The 20,905-nt window shown below is 41.5% G+C and overlaps 1 protein-coding gene across 5 annotated transcripts in view; it reads right to left on the reverse strand.

Moving 5' to 3' along the window:
* Positions 1–18,981: 18,981 nt before the first annotated feature.
* The window catches only part of POT1 (protection of telomeres 1), a 63,719-nt gene continuing 61,795 nt past the window's right edge, over positions 18,982–20,905 (reverse strand). For all 5 annotated transcript variants that reach the window (XM_071552518.1, XM_071552519.1, XM_071552516.1 and 2 more), the window contains one exon: positions 18,982–20,765. In XM_071552518.1, coding sequence (XP_071408619.1) covers positions 20,656–20,765 — 110 coding nt within the window. In that variant the 3' untranslated portion in view covers positions 18,982–20,655. The remainder of the gene's footprint in view (positions 20,766–20,905) is intronic.

Here is a 20,905-nt window from a genome sequence, read left to right on the forward strand (position 1 = left end):
TAATCCTCTTCTCCTCCTAAATGCATTAATTACACTTCAGGTAGCCTGCAGCTAAATTCAGGTCCTCAGCAGGTGGTCTGTGGTGGCCAAGAAAGCGTCTGTAAGGCAGTAGCCAACCAATTACCTAAAACTGTTCTAGTGCAGTTGTATTCTTGATCCAAGCTTAGTCCCTCATATTAGAAGCCTTCCCAGAATTACAAAAATAAATGCGAAGACTATAATCTTGAGCATATTCTACTAATATATGGAGAAGTTATTAGCTTCAAATAACTCTGCATTGAAGTCCTTAACAGCCAGAGGTGTGGTGCCAGTGAGTAGGTCCAGCTGTGTGGCATGACAGCCTGCTCATCTCAGAATCAAAATGATCCTCTTCTGCTGCAGAGTGGGCAGGAGTGAGACACTTGGATATTAAAACTCAACAAAGAAGTTTATATGTTGACCTTAGTTAGAAATTAATATGATATTATAAGTTTGCTAAATCCTGTGTGTTTTGCAGGCCCACAGTTGTGGAACAGGCTATTAACTTTGCTCTATAGCACCTACTAAATAGTTGAATATTTTTTCTTCCAGTAATATTTCTTTTGGTTCTGAAAGTATGATTGTTGAGAAACATTTCTTTACCTTGAGAAATCTTCACTCTTCCAATTGATAAAACATTCACATTTATGGAGAAGTTGTCAGAAGGAAACTGACTGTTGAAAGAACAATAAAAAGATGGTGATAACAAGCTGTAGTGGGTTGTCCCTGCCTTGACACCAGGTACCCACTAAACATCCCTCTCCCTCTCCTCCTCAGCAGGACAGTGGGAGAAAATAATAAGGAAAGAAGTCTTGAGTGTCGAGATAAAGTCAATTTACTAAAGCAAAAGTGAAGGTTCCACATGTGCAAGCAAAGAAGAAAACAAAAGATTTTCTTCTCTACTCCCCATCAGCAGGGAATGTCCGGGCTCTTCCTGAGAAGCAAGGTTTCAGTACCCATAGTGGTTACTCCAGAAGGTAAACATTGTAAATAACAATTGCTCCCCCCCTTCCTCCTTCTCTCTCTCAGCTTTGGTAGTTTGGGTCAGCTGTTCTGATTATGACCCCTTTCAAGATCTTGCCCACCCCCAGCCTACTGGTGTAGCGGTGGAGTGTTGGGGAGAGAGCACTGATGCTGTGCCAGCACTGCTTAGCAGTAGCCAGAACATTGGATTGTTATCAACACTTTTCTAGCTCCAATACAAAGCATAGTGCTCTGTGAGCTGCTGGAGGGTAAATTACCTACATGTAAAGCAGACCCAATACACAGGTTACATTTGCATTTCCATGGGAACTGGCTACTACACAGGGTGCTTTAGGTCTCCACCTGTCACTGCTGACATCTAGCATTCTCTTTGCTTCCTGAAGAATCTTCCCAGATAAAAAAAAAAGGAATAGCAATTAGGATCAGATCACAGTCATTACCAAATTATTCCTGGAATATGAATAATAAACCTGGCAGAATTAGTAGCACGGGGTTATTGGTGTAGTTTCCTTTGTTTCCTTTTCCTTTTTTAATTCCTTGAATATTTTAACACTTGCAATTTCTTTTTGGTGTTGTTGGTACTGTTGGGTTGCACATCATACTCTGGAGTCTAATTTGTCAGCCACAATAATGGGCATAACCTGACTGAGATTGATTTTGCTGTCCCAGTTTCTTTCAAATGACACACTGGCCCACATTTGAGGACAGTGTGCAAATATATAAATATGCAGTGCTGTTCTTTCAAAGATATCCCTTTAGCAAAAATAAAACAGTGATAATAGTTATTGATACATGTCTTGGTTTGAGGGGAAAAAACCAAAATGTTTTACCCACAAGCAGGGGAGGGGCCTCCTCCACGATAATCACACCACTCTTTATCAAATTTAAGAAAAGGAATTTTAATACAAGAAGGATAACTGATATATATATATATATATATATATATATATATATATATAAATAAACAGACTAGTGCAACCCACTTCCCCAACACCACAAGAGAGGAAAAAAAAAAACCAAAAAAAAAAACCAACAACAAAACCCAGCAGGTTTTTTTCTCTGGGAGGAAAGGTTATACTCAAGTGTTCATATCACAGCCCGGCTGGCTGCAGAGTGAGTTTCAGTCCCTCTCCAGCGAGACAGACGAGCAGTGAGCTTTCAGATGGACTCAGTCTCTTCCCCCTGTGTTCCCCGTCCAAGAAGCAGAAAGGTACGAGCAACCAGCAGCAAATCCAAGGCAGGTAGCAGCAGCAGCATGGCACGAAAAAGTAGTCCGAAGTAGGCAGCGGCAAAACAGCCAGGAAAACCCCAGCAGTAACCAGCAGGGCAGCCTGCCTCCTTCGAGACCCCACTCCCCCGTTCCGCTGAGCCAAGACTGGGGAGAATATCCAAAAAAAACCCAAAAGAGACAAACCTGTCCCCACCCCAGCGATCAGCAGTTAACTGCTTCTTTTGTTAACCGCTGGCCTGGGCAGTTAAGTGGCAGGGGAGAGAATTTACATAATAATCCCAAACTACAACAATACAAGAAGCCAAACCCATGTTATACTACAAAGCAAGGCTTTTTAAATAAGATCAAATAGAAGGACAACCATTTAGTTTATTAATTGTAGAATAAATATACTGTCTTGGGTTGAGCTAAACCCATAAAATATTCTATAGTCCTGTTTAAAAAAAAAAGGCAGTAAAATCTCATTAAGGATATTTTCTTATTTTACATTATAAGACCCAATGGTAAAGTATAAGGAAATATGCTGATTTATGAGGAGCAGCTGAGGTCACTTTGTTCAGCTTGTAGAAGAGAACACTGAGGGGTGCCTCCTCACAGTCTACAACTTCCTCAAGGGGGACAGTGGAGAGGAAGCTGCTGAAGTCCCCTCTCTGGGGACCAGTGATAAGACATGAGGAAATGGAATGAGGAAGTTTAGATTGGACATTAGGAAAATGTCTTTCATCTGATGAAAGCTGAGGAAGGTTATAAGAAACAATGCTGATGAGTAATGTCCTTTGATGTGGCTTAGTTGTTTATGGATATGCTCTGCCAAAGAGTTCATATTTGTAGTTACTCAGGAATAGGAACTGCTAAGCAATTAACTGTAGGTGTAGATCCCACCAGGAATTAAGAATAGGAAAGCTTTTGGTGAAATCCCACTCTTCTTGAAATTAAAAGCAAAACACACCTATTGATTTCAGCAGCATCAGTGGTGTATTGACTGCATCATTTACCAGTTCACCAGCCATTTTGTCCTCGATCTGCTTGCTTTTCTAATCTTTAATGCATCCAGTGTGGCTATCACCTCCCATTTCATGCCAGAAAGACCATGTGACCAGCAGCTTTTTCAATTCATGAGAGCAAAATGTTGAGAGTTTCCACTGATGGCCTAAAATAAAGGATAAATTGATTTCGTGTCTCCTGCAGTGAGGTGGCATGGTTACAGTGGAGTAACACCAACCTTGTCAGCAAAGGAATATTCACTGCTTGTGGCCTTTGGAACTGAAAAAAGTTAAAACCAAAAGGAACAGGTTGAACTTACCAGTGATGCCACCCCTCATGCATTGCCTAAGAAATAATTCCTTGTGACACTGCATAGACTAAAGGCCCAGTGCTGGGAGTACAAGGACTAGGGGACTTGTGTCATGACTGCATTCAACTAAAAATTATTGTCTTCTAGTTCCTTCATTGATGGCAGCAACCAGAAAATCCCTAAATGTTTAAAGGAAAAGTGAAATGTGTTATGGATTTTTCACAGTCTTACACTGGGAAGAGTTATGTGCAACATTAAGCTTAAATTGATTTTCAGTGTTTGAGCACTGGCCTGGACGGTGGACCTAATTAGTATCTGCAGTTATTTAAACAGCAGAATTGAATGCCTGGGTTGCAACAATTCCCATCTTGGTTTAGAAATATGCTTTGTTAAGGAAACTCTTCTTGGGGTTCTGAGACATGAACTTACTGGGAAAATTTAAAATAAAACAAAACTTGCTTTTGTTACTTAAGCTGTGATAGTTTTACCCAAGTACTCAGCTTAGAAGCAAGCAATGAAAACAGAAGCTGAGCTACAGAAAAGTCCAGCTGCTGTAAATCACATCTCATGGGAACCATAAATCTATAGAGAGCCTGAATTTGTCATGATCTGTTGTTAACGCATTTGATCTTTTGAGGTCTTTTCCACCAGCTTTCTGCAAAGCAGGCAGCAAACTGGCCTGAGTACTACCTGTGGATCATCAGAAAATGCAAATCCACTGTTCTAAATCACAACTCCTTTCTCCATCCACTGAAAAGAAAGTATTTTGGGACGGAAAAATGGCTAAGATGGGTTCTGGGAAGACTGCGGGTCTCTACTTTTATGTTCACCCAAGAAAACAGTCCCATAGGAGCTGGCACATATTAAATAAAACAAGTGAATCAGAGAAGAAAGAAACCTGCTTCACCCTGTGTTACAATCCTTAGTTACTTGTTACATTTAGAAAAAAATTGTGCATGATTATTACATGCTTATTTCCTTTCAGAGTGAGAAAACAAGACAGATTTAAAAATAAATATGTTTGACAGACTTCTCACCTACTTTTTCAGCTTCTGAATATCCTCAATTCCCACTGAGGTTAGGGAACTAAGCACAGGAGTGATAGCGCCTTGCAAATACACATAGGAAAGACTAGTCAGGAGTTGCAAGTTCAACAGAGGCAGTGACTAATCTTTGGCAAAGGGATAACACCACGAATATCACCCATTTTCTTTATCTAGTGGTTACATTCTGAATGAGTCATATTTAGGGTGTGGAGTTTTTTTCTCTCCACAAGCCATTATGGAATTATAATACTAGAAAAGTGTAATTTTAGCCCCTGTGCTTTGAGTGATGTTCCTCTAATTTGCAATCTCTTAATTAAGGTCTGGCATGGCTCAGCTATTCTTTACACTTATAGTGGTTGGCCATTTGGGCTTCACTAATAAATAAGCACTTTAATAGCTGAACTACTTAATAAACCTTCAGTGAGAGAAGAGGAAAATCAAGGAAATTCTCTCATTATGAAAATATGCTGTGCCATCTAATTGTTCAAAAGCAGATGTCACTCAAATTCAATTAAGCTGTTTAATGACCTGCATGCTTATTACTAACTCGATGGAAGGTCTGACACAGTATAGTAAATACAAATGGCTGGGAAGATTTTATTTTCTCATGTTTCTGCTTTTTGCTACTTTCCCCAAATACTTACATCAATCTGTGGGGCTTTTTCTTATGATATATGATAAATTTGCGCTGTCTGGTCTGAAATCAGAGTTTATGAAAATTGTTAATAAACATATTTTTCTTATTTTCACTTAAAAATGTGTAGTTTTTGTCTCACAAAGAATGTGTCAAATTATTCCAATGTGAGGCAGTCATGAATGTTGTTGGTTAGATAGCAAAGGTCCCCAAGCAAGATCTTTGTTTAGTGATTTAGACCTGTATTTCTGTTAGTGACAGACAGAGAGGCATTAGGGCTGCTTTTTCTCTTTAAACAATGTCTTATAACATGCCAAGTTTTATAGCATGCTAATGAAATCTATATATAAGTTCCTCCTGCTTTATTAAGAAAAAGACATACAGTATTAATTGATTATTAAAATGTTACTCAGCACTTCAGGTTTTATAATAAGCTTCCCATTTCCTTGTTCCCCTCATCCTTGTGACTTTTTTAATTAGCTAATTATTCCTTAGTACTTACTACTTACAAAATTAAGAATGGATTATCTTCCTTACAAACTTAAATCCATGTTGCAGATTTCATGGCCACATACACATTGTGAGCTGGCTCACACAGTCTGTCCCGACAGAAATCTGAAGTTGTGTGGATTAGATGTAGGTCATCCTGGCTGTGCAGTGGTGGCACAGATTTAAAGAAGTTCTAGAGCTGCAGTGCTTCCCACAGCAATATGTGCATGCCAGCTGCTGCTGTGCTGCACAACTTAACCTCATACTAGTCACTGTCCGAGTCCTTTTCTTCACCTTGCCATGGGCAGTAAGCTCAGCTACATCTGATCCAAGCAAACATTTGTAGGACATACATAGTCATAGATAGTCCTGCATGGGAGTAGGAGAAGAACTATAATGTCTTTTTTTTGAATCTGTTTTTCCCACTAGATCCAACACAGTTCTATTTATTATAAGAAGATTGAGTTTTTCAGGTGTGCTAATAATTCTGAAACAGGGACTTAAAACCAAGAAGAAATCCTGGAGTAAATCCTAATACAGATGCTGTGGATGGATGGCTTCCTGCTAAGGAGTGAGAAGAAAAGCTTATCCTTTGCACATTGATCTCAGGTCAAGGATCTGATTTCCAGACTCCATAATGGGAAGCAGATAACCTGGGAGCCCTGGAGGCCCAGAGCCATCCACATGGTGATGCAGCCCTAGAGCAATAGACCCTGAAAAACAAGGTTCTCAGCATCTGGTGCTGTAGAGCAGCTGGAAAGCTTCCAGTTGAGCATTTTCTACATTCCAGCAGAAGACTTTGAGTGCAAAATGCTTGCATTTAGCCTTAGTTATAGTTTTTCATTTTATAAAACAATTTTAAGACTAGTTTTTTTTCCACATCCCAGCCAATGTTTTTTCTGGATCAACAATCCACAGCAGAACTTATGTCCTTGTAGGAATATGGGGCTACTTGGAAAACACTGCTCCTATTAAATATATACACACAAACTCCTTGTTCTCAAAAAGGTAGAATGTAATGTATAGCTGATCTGTTAAAGGGAAAAATCTGTTAGAGAAATTCTTGTAAGTGTACAAAACCAACACATATTAATCTATAGGGTTTGAGATAAAATAATTGAGCTCTACCCTTTTGCCAAGGCAGTTAAATGCCTCCCTGACATCCGAACCCGTCAGATCTCGGAAGCTAAGCAGGGTCAGCCCCGGATTAATACTTGGACGGGAGACCTGGGAAATGCCAGGTGCTGTATGTTCTAGTCCTGAGGACTTCACTGGCACTGTCCAAGCTCGCTCGGCCGTGGCAGATGAATCTCAGGACTTAAATGGTGGGGCCAGTTCTGTGCACGCTGAGTCTCACCTAAAACATCCACTGCGCAGGCTGGAAAGGCACACCCACATGGGGACAGCCCTTCCCAAATCTTCGTTCAGCGAAGCTGAGCCACACACACCCTTTTGCCAATGAAATACGTTTAAAAGTTCTTTTGTTTGTACTGGTGTCATAATCATAGTTACTTTCCATGATGATTTTTTGGTAATTGTGCCAGTCTAAAAAGATTAACAATCATAACCATGGAAGCTTTTCAGTGTATGCACATGAAGGTTTGGTTTTCAGGCCAAATATCTAATTACTTATCAGATGGAGTAGTCTGAAGTCAACAGTAAATCTTTCCTATCACAGAATTACAGAATTATTTAGGTTGAAAAAGGCTTCCAAGATCATCAAGTCCAACTGATCACCACTTTGACAACTAGACCATAGCATGAAGTGCCCCATCCAATTACTTCTTGAACATCTCCATTGATGGTGACTCTACCATCTTGCTAGGCAGCCCGTTCCAATGCTTGACAACCCCTTTCATGAAGAAAATGCGGTATATTTAGGTCTTCATTCCATTACCTAGAAAGATTCACGCATAGTCCCTCCTAACTGTAGTGCAACTGCTTTGTAATTCCTGTAATTATACAAGGGATGAATAAGGCTCATTCAGTTTAAGAAAGTGACATGTTTCTGTAGATCATATGTTAAAGAACTTGATCATTCAAGGGCGTTCAAGGAAAGGCTATGTCCATCTCAAACTGTAAGAGTGTTAGCATCAAAAGGTGTTTAACTTGTTTGAAAAGTAACACCAGCACTGGATATATTGGGCAAATTTTCAAAAATTGATTCCTGCCTCACATGAATGTGCAAAAAGAGTAATTGTGAAGTTGTAAAGATCCAGTTCTTAGCTAATTTTCATACCCACAGAACATTACTCACAGTATCAGGCTGTCGGAGGAGACCAGACTGATGAGGAATTCACCAAGTGGCAGATATATTACAAACGCTGGGTGGACAAAGATGCGGAGGTCCGGGACCCCAGGGAGCGCATGCAGCGGCCGGATCGGGACCGTGGGGGCTTTCGGATGGACACTTCCCCAGTTTAAATGTTATACTCTTAGTGTGGCTACCCTGGTTATTTTTCCCTTAGTCGTTCCTTATCCAAGTTTCCTCTTCCCACAAAACCCTCCAGGTCGCAGCCCCCTGTCCTGGCCCGACCCGGCCATGGGGGTGGTTGCCGGTGGGGCTGCCCACGAGGCGCTGCTGGAGCCGGGGCGGGAGCTGTCCCTGCCTCAGAGTGCCGGAAGCCCTACGGTAGACTTTCCCCACCCATCTCATTCTCCCACTGGTCCTTTTGCCGCTCCTCCCCTCCCTCCTTCCCTTCGTTTGCATGCACCCAGTGCCCCGTCTCCGCCCCGTCTCCGCCCCTCTTCCCCGCCTACATCCGGGGAATTCCCATGCTCTCCTTATAAGCTAGCGTGCGGCATTAAACTTGGTTTTTCCTCGTGGACTCCTGGCAAGTGCAGACTTGTTCCATTTGGGGCAGTCGCCAGGCCGGGGACGGGAGGAGCCGACCTCGCTTCTAAGGGGCCTGATCCTAGGGGAGCCCTGCTGGCTCCTTTCCTAGCCTTGCTCCTGGAAGCAGAAACCTCTCCACCGTATTGGTGGTTATTTTCAATCCGCTGATATCAGGCCTCTTGTGTATAACCTCAGAGGGTAGATTTATCTATTTATTTTAGAAGTACGAAATTATGACCTTTAATCAGTGTTGGTTTTCTCCCTATACAATAATTTTCCTGCTACAGTTTTAACACAGAAGAAAGATCTATTTCATACAACTTCAGGACATTCCCTTGGGTCCTGTCACGGATCACCACAGAGAAGAGATCAGTGCCTGCCCCTCCTCTTCCCCTCATGAGGAAGTTGTAACTACAATGAAGTCTCCCCTCAGTCTCCTCTCAGCTGCTCCTCATACAGCTTCCCTTGAAGGCCCTTCACCATCCTTGTTGTCTTTGAACATTCTCTAATGGCTTAATATCTTTCTTATATGCAGAGATCAAAACTGCACACAATATTTAAGGTGAAGGTGCACCAGTGCAGAGCAGAGCAGGACATATCTTCTAGGTAGGGGTGCTAGGCCATCAGGAAATGTGCTCTGATAAAATCTGTCTGAATAAAAAATTTTCTCTCATTTTCATGTCTCCGGTGTCCACTGATCACCAGCATGAGGTGGACTGCTGCAGTGTTTTCAGAGGCCATTTGCAGGACTATGCCTTTATGCTTTATGCACATTCACCACTACAAATACTCTGATAGAAATCCTCCAACTTTGAGAGCATTTTTTATTTTTTTTCCTTAGCATTTTGGTTTTCTTGTTTAATTTTAACAAAAAATGGGAACTACAGTGTAGTGTGAGACAGGGGCAAAACACTTGTTCTTTCAGCCAGGACACTGCTGTGGAAGGCAGGAAGCACTAGTCCATTCCTAGCTTTAAACAAATTTAAGAAAATATAACTAAATCATAACATTGTTGAGACTAAGTTTCACTTATCTGCAGTGAGAATGCTGCGTGTAGCCCATCCTCCTACTCCAGGCTGCAATAAAATATGGTGCGGTAATGGATGGGCTGATAGTAAATATATCCATTACCCCGATCCCATCTATTATGACACCTAGTTCTCTACAGTCTTAAAAAATAAGCTTATCAACATTCAAATAGTGCCAATTGGAAATTGTTTTTCTCTACTCCCCACACAAATATTAGAAATGTAATTTTTTGGCCAGGCAAATTGGATGAAAGTAATTTTTTAACCAAGAAGAAATTTCTTTTAGAGCCAAATAAACTGTGGAATTAGGCGCAAATGGAAAAGGAAGTATTAAGGGGTTATATTACTACAGTACTATCTGGTACCATGCATGCTCGTCCATATGTGTTTTGCAACTGTTCAGACATAGCTATTGTAAACTGATTCAATCTGCTGTTTCTATTTTGAACTTGTCAGAGCTCTCCTTTTGATCTAGACTAACTGTTGCATTTTTTAATATTCAACCTTTGAGAATCAATTTGAGGACCAACAGGAGAGTACTGGTATGTTGTTTGAAAATTGATAGTCTTTTACACCAAGGAGGTGTCAGTTCTTTTGGCAGTTCTTTTTCTCAGTAAGAAAGGCACAGATACAGAATTGGATAGATGATTTATTAAGGATGGAAATTATAGAGGAGGTGACAGCAATGCGATGTCCCTCTTGAAGCTGGGAAGTGCAGCTGTTGCACAGTCAGATGAGCTCCTCTTTTTGGGTCATGGTACACTACCCAGTGTTCCAGTTGGGGCTGGGGTTTGTCAGCTTTGTGTTCACTGGCATTCTTAGGTACAGATTCATCCCCCACTGACAGCTGTCTGGTTTGGAATGTGGACTCAGCTCTGACAAGTCCCTTGGATAGTGTACTCCAATACTCATCTCAATAAAGGCATGGTTCCCAGAGGTTCATGTATTATTTGAAGTAGACAAGACTGCATATATAATTATGTCTGAATACATATTGAATCCATTCAAATTGGTTACCTGAGAATTTGTTATGTATATCTCAATCAGTTATGCTATAGTATAAGGGTTTTGTATGGTATTCAAAAGAAAAAAAGGCACTTTTCAATATAGTGCCTCTTCTGGGGTCTCTGCTCTATTTGAGCAAGTAGTTTAATTGTGCTTTTCATCTGATGATGCTTTTATTTACTATTTGGTTTAATTTTTAGACCAAGCTTCTTTACTAAAGCTGAATTACCAAAAGCAGAATATATCACTGTCACATTTTCCTTGTGCCAGTTTCAATTTGAATTGACTTCCAATTCCGATTTGCCTTGTTGCATGTCCTCTTGACAGGAGTATTTGGTACAGTTCTATGCTTTCCTGACATGTATTAGCTGATGACCTCAATACTAAAAATGAGATTTGAGTACCTTCACCATAGCCACTATGAAAGGAGTTCAGGATTCCCTGCTCCATCATATCATATCAGCTCCCTTTTTACCCAGACTGAAAAGTAGGCCAAAGACATTCACATTTTTCCAGGCCTTACAAAGAAGCTAAATGAGCTTTGAAAACTATTGCTATTTTTGCAATGCCTTGGTAAGCTTGATGTGAAAAGGTACACTTACATGGTACCATTGTGGAATATCATCCTTGCCACAGAAAATGGTCTGATATGAGCAGGCCTTGGCACTTGGTGAATGACAAATATTGTGATTCAGGAAATTTTTCACAGTTTTTAAAGGAAAACCAACTGACCACTCTCAGTTCAGATAAAAACAATTTCCAGTAACTAGATCCAGGGGAATTATAGCATCATAGAATCATAGAATCGACTGGGCTGGAAAAGACCTCCAAGATCATCGAGTCCAACCCTTGGTCCAACTCTAGTCCATTTACTAGATCATGGCACTCAGCGCCATGTCCAATCTGCGTTTAAAAATCTCTAGGGATGGTGAATCCACCACCTCTCTGGGCAGCCCATTCCAATGCCTGATTACTCTCTCTGTAAAGAATTTTTTTCTGATATCCAACTTAAATTTCCCCTGGCAGAGCTTAAGCCCATGCCCCCTTGTCCTATTGCTGACTGCCTGGGAGAAGAGACCAGCCCCCACCTGGCTAGAACTTCCCTTCAGGTAGTTATAGACAGTGATGAGGTCACCTCTGAGCCTCCTTTTCTCCAGGCTAAACAACCCCAGCTCCCTCAGCCTCTCCCCATAGGGCTTGTGCTCCAGTCCCTTCACCAGCCTTGGTGCTCTTCTCTGGACTTGCTCCAGCACCTCAGTATCCTTTCTGAACTGAGGGGCCCAGAACTGAACACAGTACTCAAGGTGTGGCCTCAGCAATGCAGAATACAGGGGAAGGATCACTTCCCTGGTCCTGCTGGCCACGCTATTTTTGATACAGGACAGGATCCCATTGGCCTTCTTGGCCACCTGGGCACACTGTTGGCTCATGTTGAGCTTCCTGTAAATTAGTACTCCAAGGTCCCTTTCTGCCTGGCTGCTCTCCAGCCACTCTGTGCCCAGCCTGGAACGCTGCAGGGGGTTGTTGTGGCCAAAGCGCAGGACCCAACACTTGGCCTTATTAAACTTCATCCCATTGGAATCAGCCCATCTCTCAAGTCTATCCAGATCCCTCTGCAGAGCCCTCCTGCCTTCCAGCAGATCAACACTTCCTCCCAGCTTGGTATCATCAGCAAATTTGCTGATGATGGACTCAATCCCCTCATCTAAATCATCAATAAAGATGTTAAACAGGACTGGACCCAATACAGACCCCTGGGGAACACCACTGGTGACTGGCCGCCAGCTGGATGCCGGTCTGTTCACCAGCACTCTCTGGGCCCGACCCTCCAGCCAGCTCTTAATCCAGGAGAGGGTACACTTGTCCAGGCCATGGGCTACCAGCTTTTCCAGGAGTATTTTATGGGAGACAGTGCCAAAGGCCTTGCTGAAGTCCAGATAGGCCACATCTATCCAGCCTTCCCCTCATCCACCAGGTGGGTCACCTGATCGTAAAAAGAGATCAGGTTGGTCAGACAGGACCTGCCCCTCCTAAACCCATGCTGGCTGGGTCTAATCCCTTGTCCACCCTGAAGGTGCTGTGTGATTGCACTCAGGATGAACTGCTCCGTAACCCTGCCAGGCACGGAGGTCAGGCTGACAGGCCTGTAGTTGCCAGAGTCCTGCTTGCAGCCCTTTTTGTGGATTGGGGTGACATTCGCCAACTTCCAATCATCTGGGACCTCCCCAGAGAGCCAGGACTGTTGGAAAATGATGGAGAGCGGTTTGGCAAGCTCTTCTGCCAGCTCCTTCATCACCCTGGGATGGATCCCATCTGGTCCCATAGACTTGTTAGGATCCAGCTGGCTCAGTAAGTCAGTAACTATTTCCTCCTGGAATACAGGAGGGGTATTCAGCTCCCTCTCCCTGTCTACCAGCTCCAGAGGCCAGTTGTCTTGAGGGCCACCTGTCCTACTGGTGAAAACTGAGGCAAAGTAGGTGTTAAGTACCTCAGTCTTCTCCTCATCTTCCTTAACTATATTTCCCTCCAAGTCCAACAGACAATGAAGGTTTTCCTTGCCCCTCCTTTTCTTATTAATGTATTTATAAAAGGACTTTTTGTTATCCCTAACTGAAATAGCCAAATTTACTTCAAATTCCACTTTTCTTTCCCTGATTTTTTTCCTGCATGACCTAGCTTTATCTGTAAATTCTTCGTAAGTAGCCAGCCCTTTTTTCCATAGTCTGTAAACTTTCTTTTTATCCCTGATTTCTTGCAGAATCTCCCTATTTAACCAAGCTGGCCGCCTTCCCCTCCGGCTGGCCTTTTGGCACAATGGGACAGCCTGTTGCTGTGCATTCAAAATTTCCTTCTTAAAACATGTCCATCCCTCCTGGACCCCCTTGCCTTTAAGGGTTGTTTCCCAGGGTATGCTCTGAATCAGTTTTTTGAATAGGCCAAAATCTGCTCTCCGGAAGTCCAAAGTAGAGGTTTTAATTGTGGCTCTCCTTACATTCCTGAGGACTGAAAATTCTATTATTTCATGGTCACTATGGCCCAGGCGGCCTCTGACCACTACATCATCTACCAGCCCCTCTCTGTTTGTAAACAGTAGGTCTAGCAGGGCCTTACCCCTGGTAGGCTCATTTACCAGTTGATGAAGGAAATTGTCCTCTATACACTCCAGGAACCTCCTTGACTGCCTCTTCTCTGCACTATGAAGCTCCCAGCAGATATCTGGCAGGTTAAAGTCACCCAGAAGAACAAGGGTTGGCGATTTTGAGACACCCGCCAGCTGCTTGTAGAACAATTCATCTCCTTCATCATCCTGGTTGGGCGGTCTGTAACAGACTCCCAAAAGGGTGTCAGCCTTGTTGGCCTTGCCCCTGATTCTGGCCCACAGGCACTCTACCTTGTCACTGCTGACCTCAACTTCAACAGAGTCAAGAGACTCTCTAACATATAAAGCCACCCCTCCACCTCTCCTTCTCTGCCTGTCTTTCCTGAAGAGCTTGTAGCCCCCCATAGCCGCACTCCAGTCATATGAGTCATCCCACCATGTTTCTGTGACAGCAACTATGTCATAGTTTTCCTGCTGCACTGTGGCTTCCAGCTCCTCTGGTTTGTTTCCCATACTGCGTGCATTGGTGTACATGGACTTCAGCTGGGCCATTGATTTCATTCTCAACTCGGGCTCTATGCCCTTAGGCCTATCTCTGGAGAGCCCAGTTGCCATCCCTTCCCCCTTCAAACCTAGTTTAAAGCCCTCCTAACCAACCCTGCCAGCTTATGGGCTACAGTTCTTTTGCCCTTCCTAGATAAATGAAGCCCATCTGCTTTGACGAGACTGGGCAACACGGAGTTTGCCCCATGATCAAAAAACCCAAAATTTTGACGATAGCACCATCCCCTGAGGCACCTATTGGTAAGCTGGGCTTTCCTAAACCTCTCCTCATTCATCCCAGCTAGCACAGGAACTGAGGCAATTACTACCTGTGCTCCTGTCCTCTGAAGAGATCGGGTCAGTGCCTTGAAATCTTTTTTAATTACTCTGGTACTCCTTTTATTAATGCCATCACTTCCAACCTGGACAACCAACAGCGGGTAATAGTCTGAGGGTTGGATAAGCTTAGGAAGTCATTTGGTAATATCCCTCACCTTGGCCCCAGGAAGGCAGCAAACTTCCCTGTGGGACGGGTCTGGCCGACATATAGGGCCCTCAGTTCCCCTCAGAAGGGAGTCACCGATTACAACCACCCTTCTCTTTTTCCTCTTACCTGTAGTTGTAACCCGTCCGGTAGACTGGGGGTAACCAGAAGACCTTGTAGACAGATCCTCCTCCTGACTGTCCTCCAACAGACTGTCTGAGTCCAGGGTCATATACCTGTTTTTTAAGGGCACCCTGGCAGGTGAAAGGGGTTGAGAGGGGGTGTTTTTGCCTCTACGACCAGGCACCTGTTTCCATTCGTCCCCATCCCTATGGTCTGTTCTGTCTGCCTGATGGCAGGAGGGGCTGGGCTTCCTTAGGAGTGGAAAGGGTGTGACTCCAGCAGTCAATTTCCCTTTCACTCTCCCTTATGTTTCTGAGCCTATTGACCTCTTCCTTTAGCTCTGCCACCAGACCCAGCAAATCGTTCACCTGCTCACATCGTATGCAGGCGCTTCTCATACTGTCCTCTGGTAGTATGTCCAGGCTCAAACAGTCTATGCAGCCAGAGGCCTGAGTGGCTGCATCCTTTTTAGAGGGTTCTGTCTGTATTGACACCCCTCTACTGGTAACAGGAGCAACAGCTTTCATTTTTTTGGGAGGCATGACTGCCTTGAGCTGTGGGGAAAGGTAGAAAAGAGAAACAAACAAACAAACAGAGAAAAAAAAAGGCTGCAGAAATACCTAGGCTTCTGCCCTGCCTGTTTGCCCTGACTGTGCAAACTGCTGTGCCATGCCCTCACTGACGTGCCACGCCCGTTTGCCCGCTCCTGTTTGCCGCGCTCCAGGTCGCTTGTGCTCCCTAGAGATGTTTTTAAAACCTTCTCACTCTCCTGCTAAAGAGCAAGCCACGCCTCCAACTCCCCTCTGAGTCGCCTGCTGATAGCTGAAGGAGCAGCAAACAAAGCCTGCTAGGGAATTAAACTTGTTTAGAAACATAATTGTGAATTAATCTAATTAATCACAACAGATTGGAGATATATTAGAAAGGTTATTTATGATCAAATCGTAAATAAATCATATAGAGCATAGCAGTCAACAGATCTGCACGAGGATTTTCTAGGTACAACAGCTGATTTATAGAAGTGCAGTGTTAGATATTCAAGGTTCACTCCTCATTCCTAACTGTTCTTTCATGTGTAACTTCTTACTTTTCCCTGTCCCTTCAAACAAAGCTTTTCAAGCTTTCTTTTCTGTTTCTTTTTCCTGCAGAAGGACCCAAGGCACAGCACAATGCTAACAAACACACTGACTGACCTGTAGGGGAAAAGCAATTCTTTACCTTGTCCTTACTTTGAAGGCTCGTTGGTTTACTCCTGACAAAACAGCAAATGGCAGCAGCTGTGAGACCTTATGCATGTCACTACGTGTGCAAGGGTATCTGCAGGAAGGGAAGACCAAAGGGCAGCATGTCTCGATGATCTTTGACATCTCTTTACACCGTGGGTTTATGTCAAACTCAATCACTACAATAGTTTCATTATTATTAACAGGATTTCATATCTTTAGCATAGTGAATATGTTAGAAAAAGGGTATGCTCTGTGATGGAGCATCAAAAGAACGTACGACAGAGTAACAGCACTAAAGACTGCTGTGTGGTGCAAGTCCCTTATCCACCCCCATTAAAACCAACAAAGAGCCCCCCTGTTAAATACACACCCTGCCAGTAATGGATCATATTTGTCATTTCAAACTTTGCTTCAGAAGGCCTTTGAGTTGCTTAATGGCTCGCTCATTTGTAGACAGAAGAAATAAAATCTGTAATTAAACTGAAACAAATCTGCTGCTAGAACAGATTTTGGTGCTCTTTTAGGCACAAAATTCAAGCAGCATTTACAAACTAGCATGACCCAGAGAATTTCTTTCAGTGAAGTAAAAGCTCTATAAATCAGAGCTACCTGATAGCTAGCTTTTGTAAGTGTAGCTTCTACTTCACAAAACTCTTTCTTTAACAGTGTGAGTCCACATGCTGTACACACACAGTAGAAGGCATAGGACAAATTTATGCTTAAAGCTTTGTGTGTGATAGAACAGTTAAGGGATTAAAAACAAAAATAACTTTTTCCTCTCATATTTTCAAATCTAGGATATTTATTCTTAGCTTACTTGCAAAAATTCAAATTAGAACAAGTATCTACTAAATGTAATTTATTCCTAGATTCAGTCTGCATGGTTTATGCAGACAAGTGGTAACAAAACATCAGTTTTAAGGAGATACAGATACATCTGTAGGCATATACGGGAGTTGCAGCAGAAAACAAGACAGAAAGACACATTGTAGCAGATTGTTCTGGGGTAGAGTCCATCCATAACTTTGCCACAAATGTCAATTAATTATACCATAATTCTGCTCTACATTTTTCAAGCACTTCTGTCTTTCATCATAGTTTCCACAAACTATAGTTCTCACTGGGAATTTCATGTATAGGAAATGCTGTGAAGAGGAGGGGCAGCAAACTGTCTCATAAAGACTCTGCTCTCTATTAACTACAGTCCTCTGAAACCGTTCTTTCCTCCTCTCTTCATCTTCTGCTGAAGATTTTTTCCCCAATTCTTAACATTCACTGTTCAGTACTTTGAATAATGCTTATTTGAAGTAAATTATTTGAAATTTTTTTTATGCTCCTCTATTGAATAAAATTTTCTGCAGTATCCCATTCCACCTGAAGAACTTGAACATGTACATTTGCCAAATTTTTTCACAACTCCATTTCAGTGTTTGGCCTTGCCCTTTATTGCAGTACCCCAGTTCCTGCCAGTTTCACATCTTAATGCAATGGCTTTGGCCAGAAAGTGACCTAATATGCATAAATTTTTTGTGATCTAAAACACAGTGGTGTTGAAGAGGTGAGCACTCATCCCTATTAAGACAATACTCTCTTCCTTCTATTGCAGACCTCAGCTTGTAGCCTGTGGCTCTACTCTTCTTGTAATCCAACTTCCTGCTGCTCAGTAGCCAAAAGATTAGTATTAAAAGCTAAGCATTTCAAAGCCTTGTCTGTAAATCTCTGAATCCCCATAGCTGCAGAAGCTGATGAGAAAGTTCAATCACCAGTGAACAGCAGGTCACCTAGCAGGAATGCCTCCTTGTTCCTGCAATGCTATTTATTTACATTCTGTCTTTCCAATTGGAGTTTCAAGAATGTGACACATCCAAGAGCTTAAAGTCAGCTGACTTTGGAGAGACTTTCAATCTTAAGCTTTTAAACCCCATTGAAACACTGACTTCAAGGAGCCCAATCACACAGGCACCCCTAAAACCACTACTGCAATTTTTTTTTTAATTACAATGTTATCAATTTCTCTACACTTACCTGTGTAATCGGAGCAGGGGATAGGTTCATGTTCCTTTATTGGTCTTTCATATTCTTTTAATTTTCCCTCCCATCTCCTCCTTTACAATCAAGATATTCTTCCCCTGTGCCGGTGATGATTTTGCTGTGTGAGGTACATTTCACATTCCATACATATTGCCATAAGAAGCTGATGTTTTGATTGTTACCTTATATGTTGGGATGCATGTGGAGGTAGAAAGAAGATGAGAAACCAGGAACACATGCCTGGAGTTTTGATCGGATCTTAGTGTACCAGTATTGACCTGATCTCCTAATGGCTCAATTTCTAAGTGACTTCAGAAATTGAAATCATACATCTGGTCAAGAAATTCACCAAAGGAAATGTGACTTTTTTTTGTAATTAAGAAGACTGCTAGTAATGGCTAAAAGTCATTGCTGCCTGAGATCCTGTTTTCAGAAACTGAAGCCTATTGGTGCTGCAAGTTTAGGACACAATCTCAGGATTTCCACCCAGCAGTCAGATATTCACAGGTCTCAGCACTGACCAGGATAGGTAACTAAGGTCCAAGTCCCATCTCAGTGACTTCCATTGCTTCATACAAAGGCTACCAATGAGATGCAGACCTTTTTCAATGTCTGTGCACTATTTCCTTTCTATACAGTAATCTCTGGTATTGCCAAATACATAATTTTCAATTGTTAATTAGAAAGAGAATTAAACATGTACATTTCAATCCAACAAACTATACAAACACTCATTTGGAGCACTGTGTTGGATGAAGGCTACTGATTACAAAGTTTCCACAGTTATGGAAAGTACAAGTAAAGTCAAGTACAAGAAAAACTCAATAATTGGAGACATCTTCATTAAACATTTTAATACAATATTAAATAGTAAAAAAAATCATGTGATGCATTGTTTTCAGGCAGGGATCTCAGACACAGCATGTGGTGATATTTATTTTACACCAAAGTTCAAAACATATTCTCATTTATTACTTTACAAACACTTATTTAGTAAAATTGTACAATATCAATATCTTTCAGAGTTGTTAACAAAATAGAAAAATAAAAATTCCTGTTTTCATACACTATATACAATAAAAGCAAAAAAACCCTGCCTTCAATTCTAACTTCTCAAATCATTTGAATGTGACCAGTTTTATAATGTTCATTTAGCAATTTGCTATAACTATTTTTTGTTGATACATTTATTCAAAGATTCAGGTGAACTTTTGTAAGTCAGCAGACTCTGGTAAACTGCTTGTTCAATTCCAAAGTTGTTTTATTTTTTGGAATTTTTAAAGGAGACTTTTAGTATTGGTTCTGCCTATACACCAATCAATAAAGAACAATCTCCTGGCTTATCACATATAAATCCAATATAAGTTTTTAGAGTACCAGAAATTTATCAGAAGATATTTAAAGAAATTTGAAATGACAAATTGCATAATCTACTAAACATCCCTGACAAACGAAAAAAATGTCATCTACTATTAAAATAATAATCTACTTACAAACAGATATTCCATCTTGCTTCTGAGCGTCTTTAAAAACAGATGTTGAAATATTAAGTAATTTTGCTCTGATGGAAAGCATTTGATTTGACAGGGATTTCTACATTAATAATCCTTGGAGAAAAATGTTCTGAATTTGTCCTACAGACTTCTGAATGCAAAGTAAAACCATCAAGTAATTTTGCTAGTCCAGCAGAATTTTCAATCCATGATAGCACTGGATCAGTTCTGTATCTCTAAATTTAGTCATACAATCTGGTTACATAAAATGGAAAAGACTGATCTAGGCAGTGCAATCTGACAGTGCATTTAGCCAGATGCATGAGAGCCTTTGCAAACACAGACTCAGCTAATCAGCATGCTACCAACTTTGGTACCCAACTGGCCACCCTAAAAATCACTACCATCTACTAAATGTCAATATTAATTTAATGATTTTACACTACCTTACTTTCATGGCCTGACTTTCATTTTAGTTATAGTCATTATATGCTCATGTTCATAACCCCATGAGAGTCTATAGTAACTGGCACACAGAGCAGTTACTTTGGTATTATTAAGAGGATGAGTTTCATCTAAACGTACATAAGGTGCAAAACCAAAGAAGTCCCTAAAAACCAACAACCTCCCTGCCAAACTGGCTGAGAATAGTAACACAGCCTGCACAAAGTAGTCTGAGAGAGTTTACTGAAGAGCTTCTTCTCCCTATCTTCACAGACAAAATGTAATACAAAAATCAACAAGCAGCATCATTCTGACTACATTTTCTGAGTAAAACCCATCAGAGTAACCTCATCACTGCCTTTTGAAGGGTAGACAGATACTGCATTGCTTCCATCAACCTGAGCCAAGCAGCTTCCAGTGAAAAGCTTAGCATCTTTACTTCCCCTTAGATCATAAAACTGTATACCAGGAAAGTAGTAAATACATCAAAGCATAATTCCAGTTAACAGTCATACACAAACTGAAAATTCATACACACAGGTTGAATTTCTAAGAAAGGAACAAAGATTTCTTTTAATACAGTCTCTGATCCCAATTACTCTCAAAATTTGTTCTTACTGGATTACTTTCTATTAGCAACACATGATTACACATCTTCAGCAACTGTAGTGTCAAAAATTTGGTAATAAACTTGATGTTTCTTTGCATCTCTGACATTATATGACTTGATGAAGCATTCCAGCCATGGCAAGTCACCTATCAACAAAACCAAAATTACTGTTCAATATTCATTTCCATCTTTTATAGAAGTCGAGTATAACTTAAGCAAGATCTTAACTACAGTATCTAAATGTTTACAAAAGTTAATAGGAAGAAAAATTAATTACTAACTTTCA

This window comes from Pithys albifrons, chromosome 3 (assembly GCF_047495875.1).
Source record: "Pithys albifrons albifrons isolate INPA30051 chromosome 3, PitAlb_v1, whole genome shotgun sequence".
NCBI classification, from domain to species: Eukaryota; Metazoa; Chordata; class Aves; order Passeriformes; family Thamnophilidae; genus Pithys; species Pithys albifrons.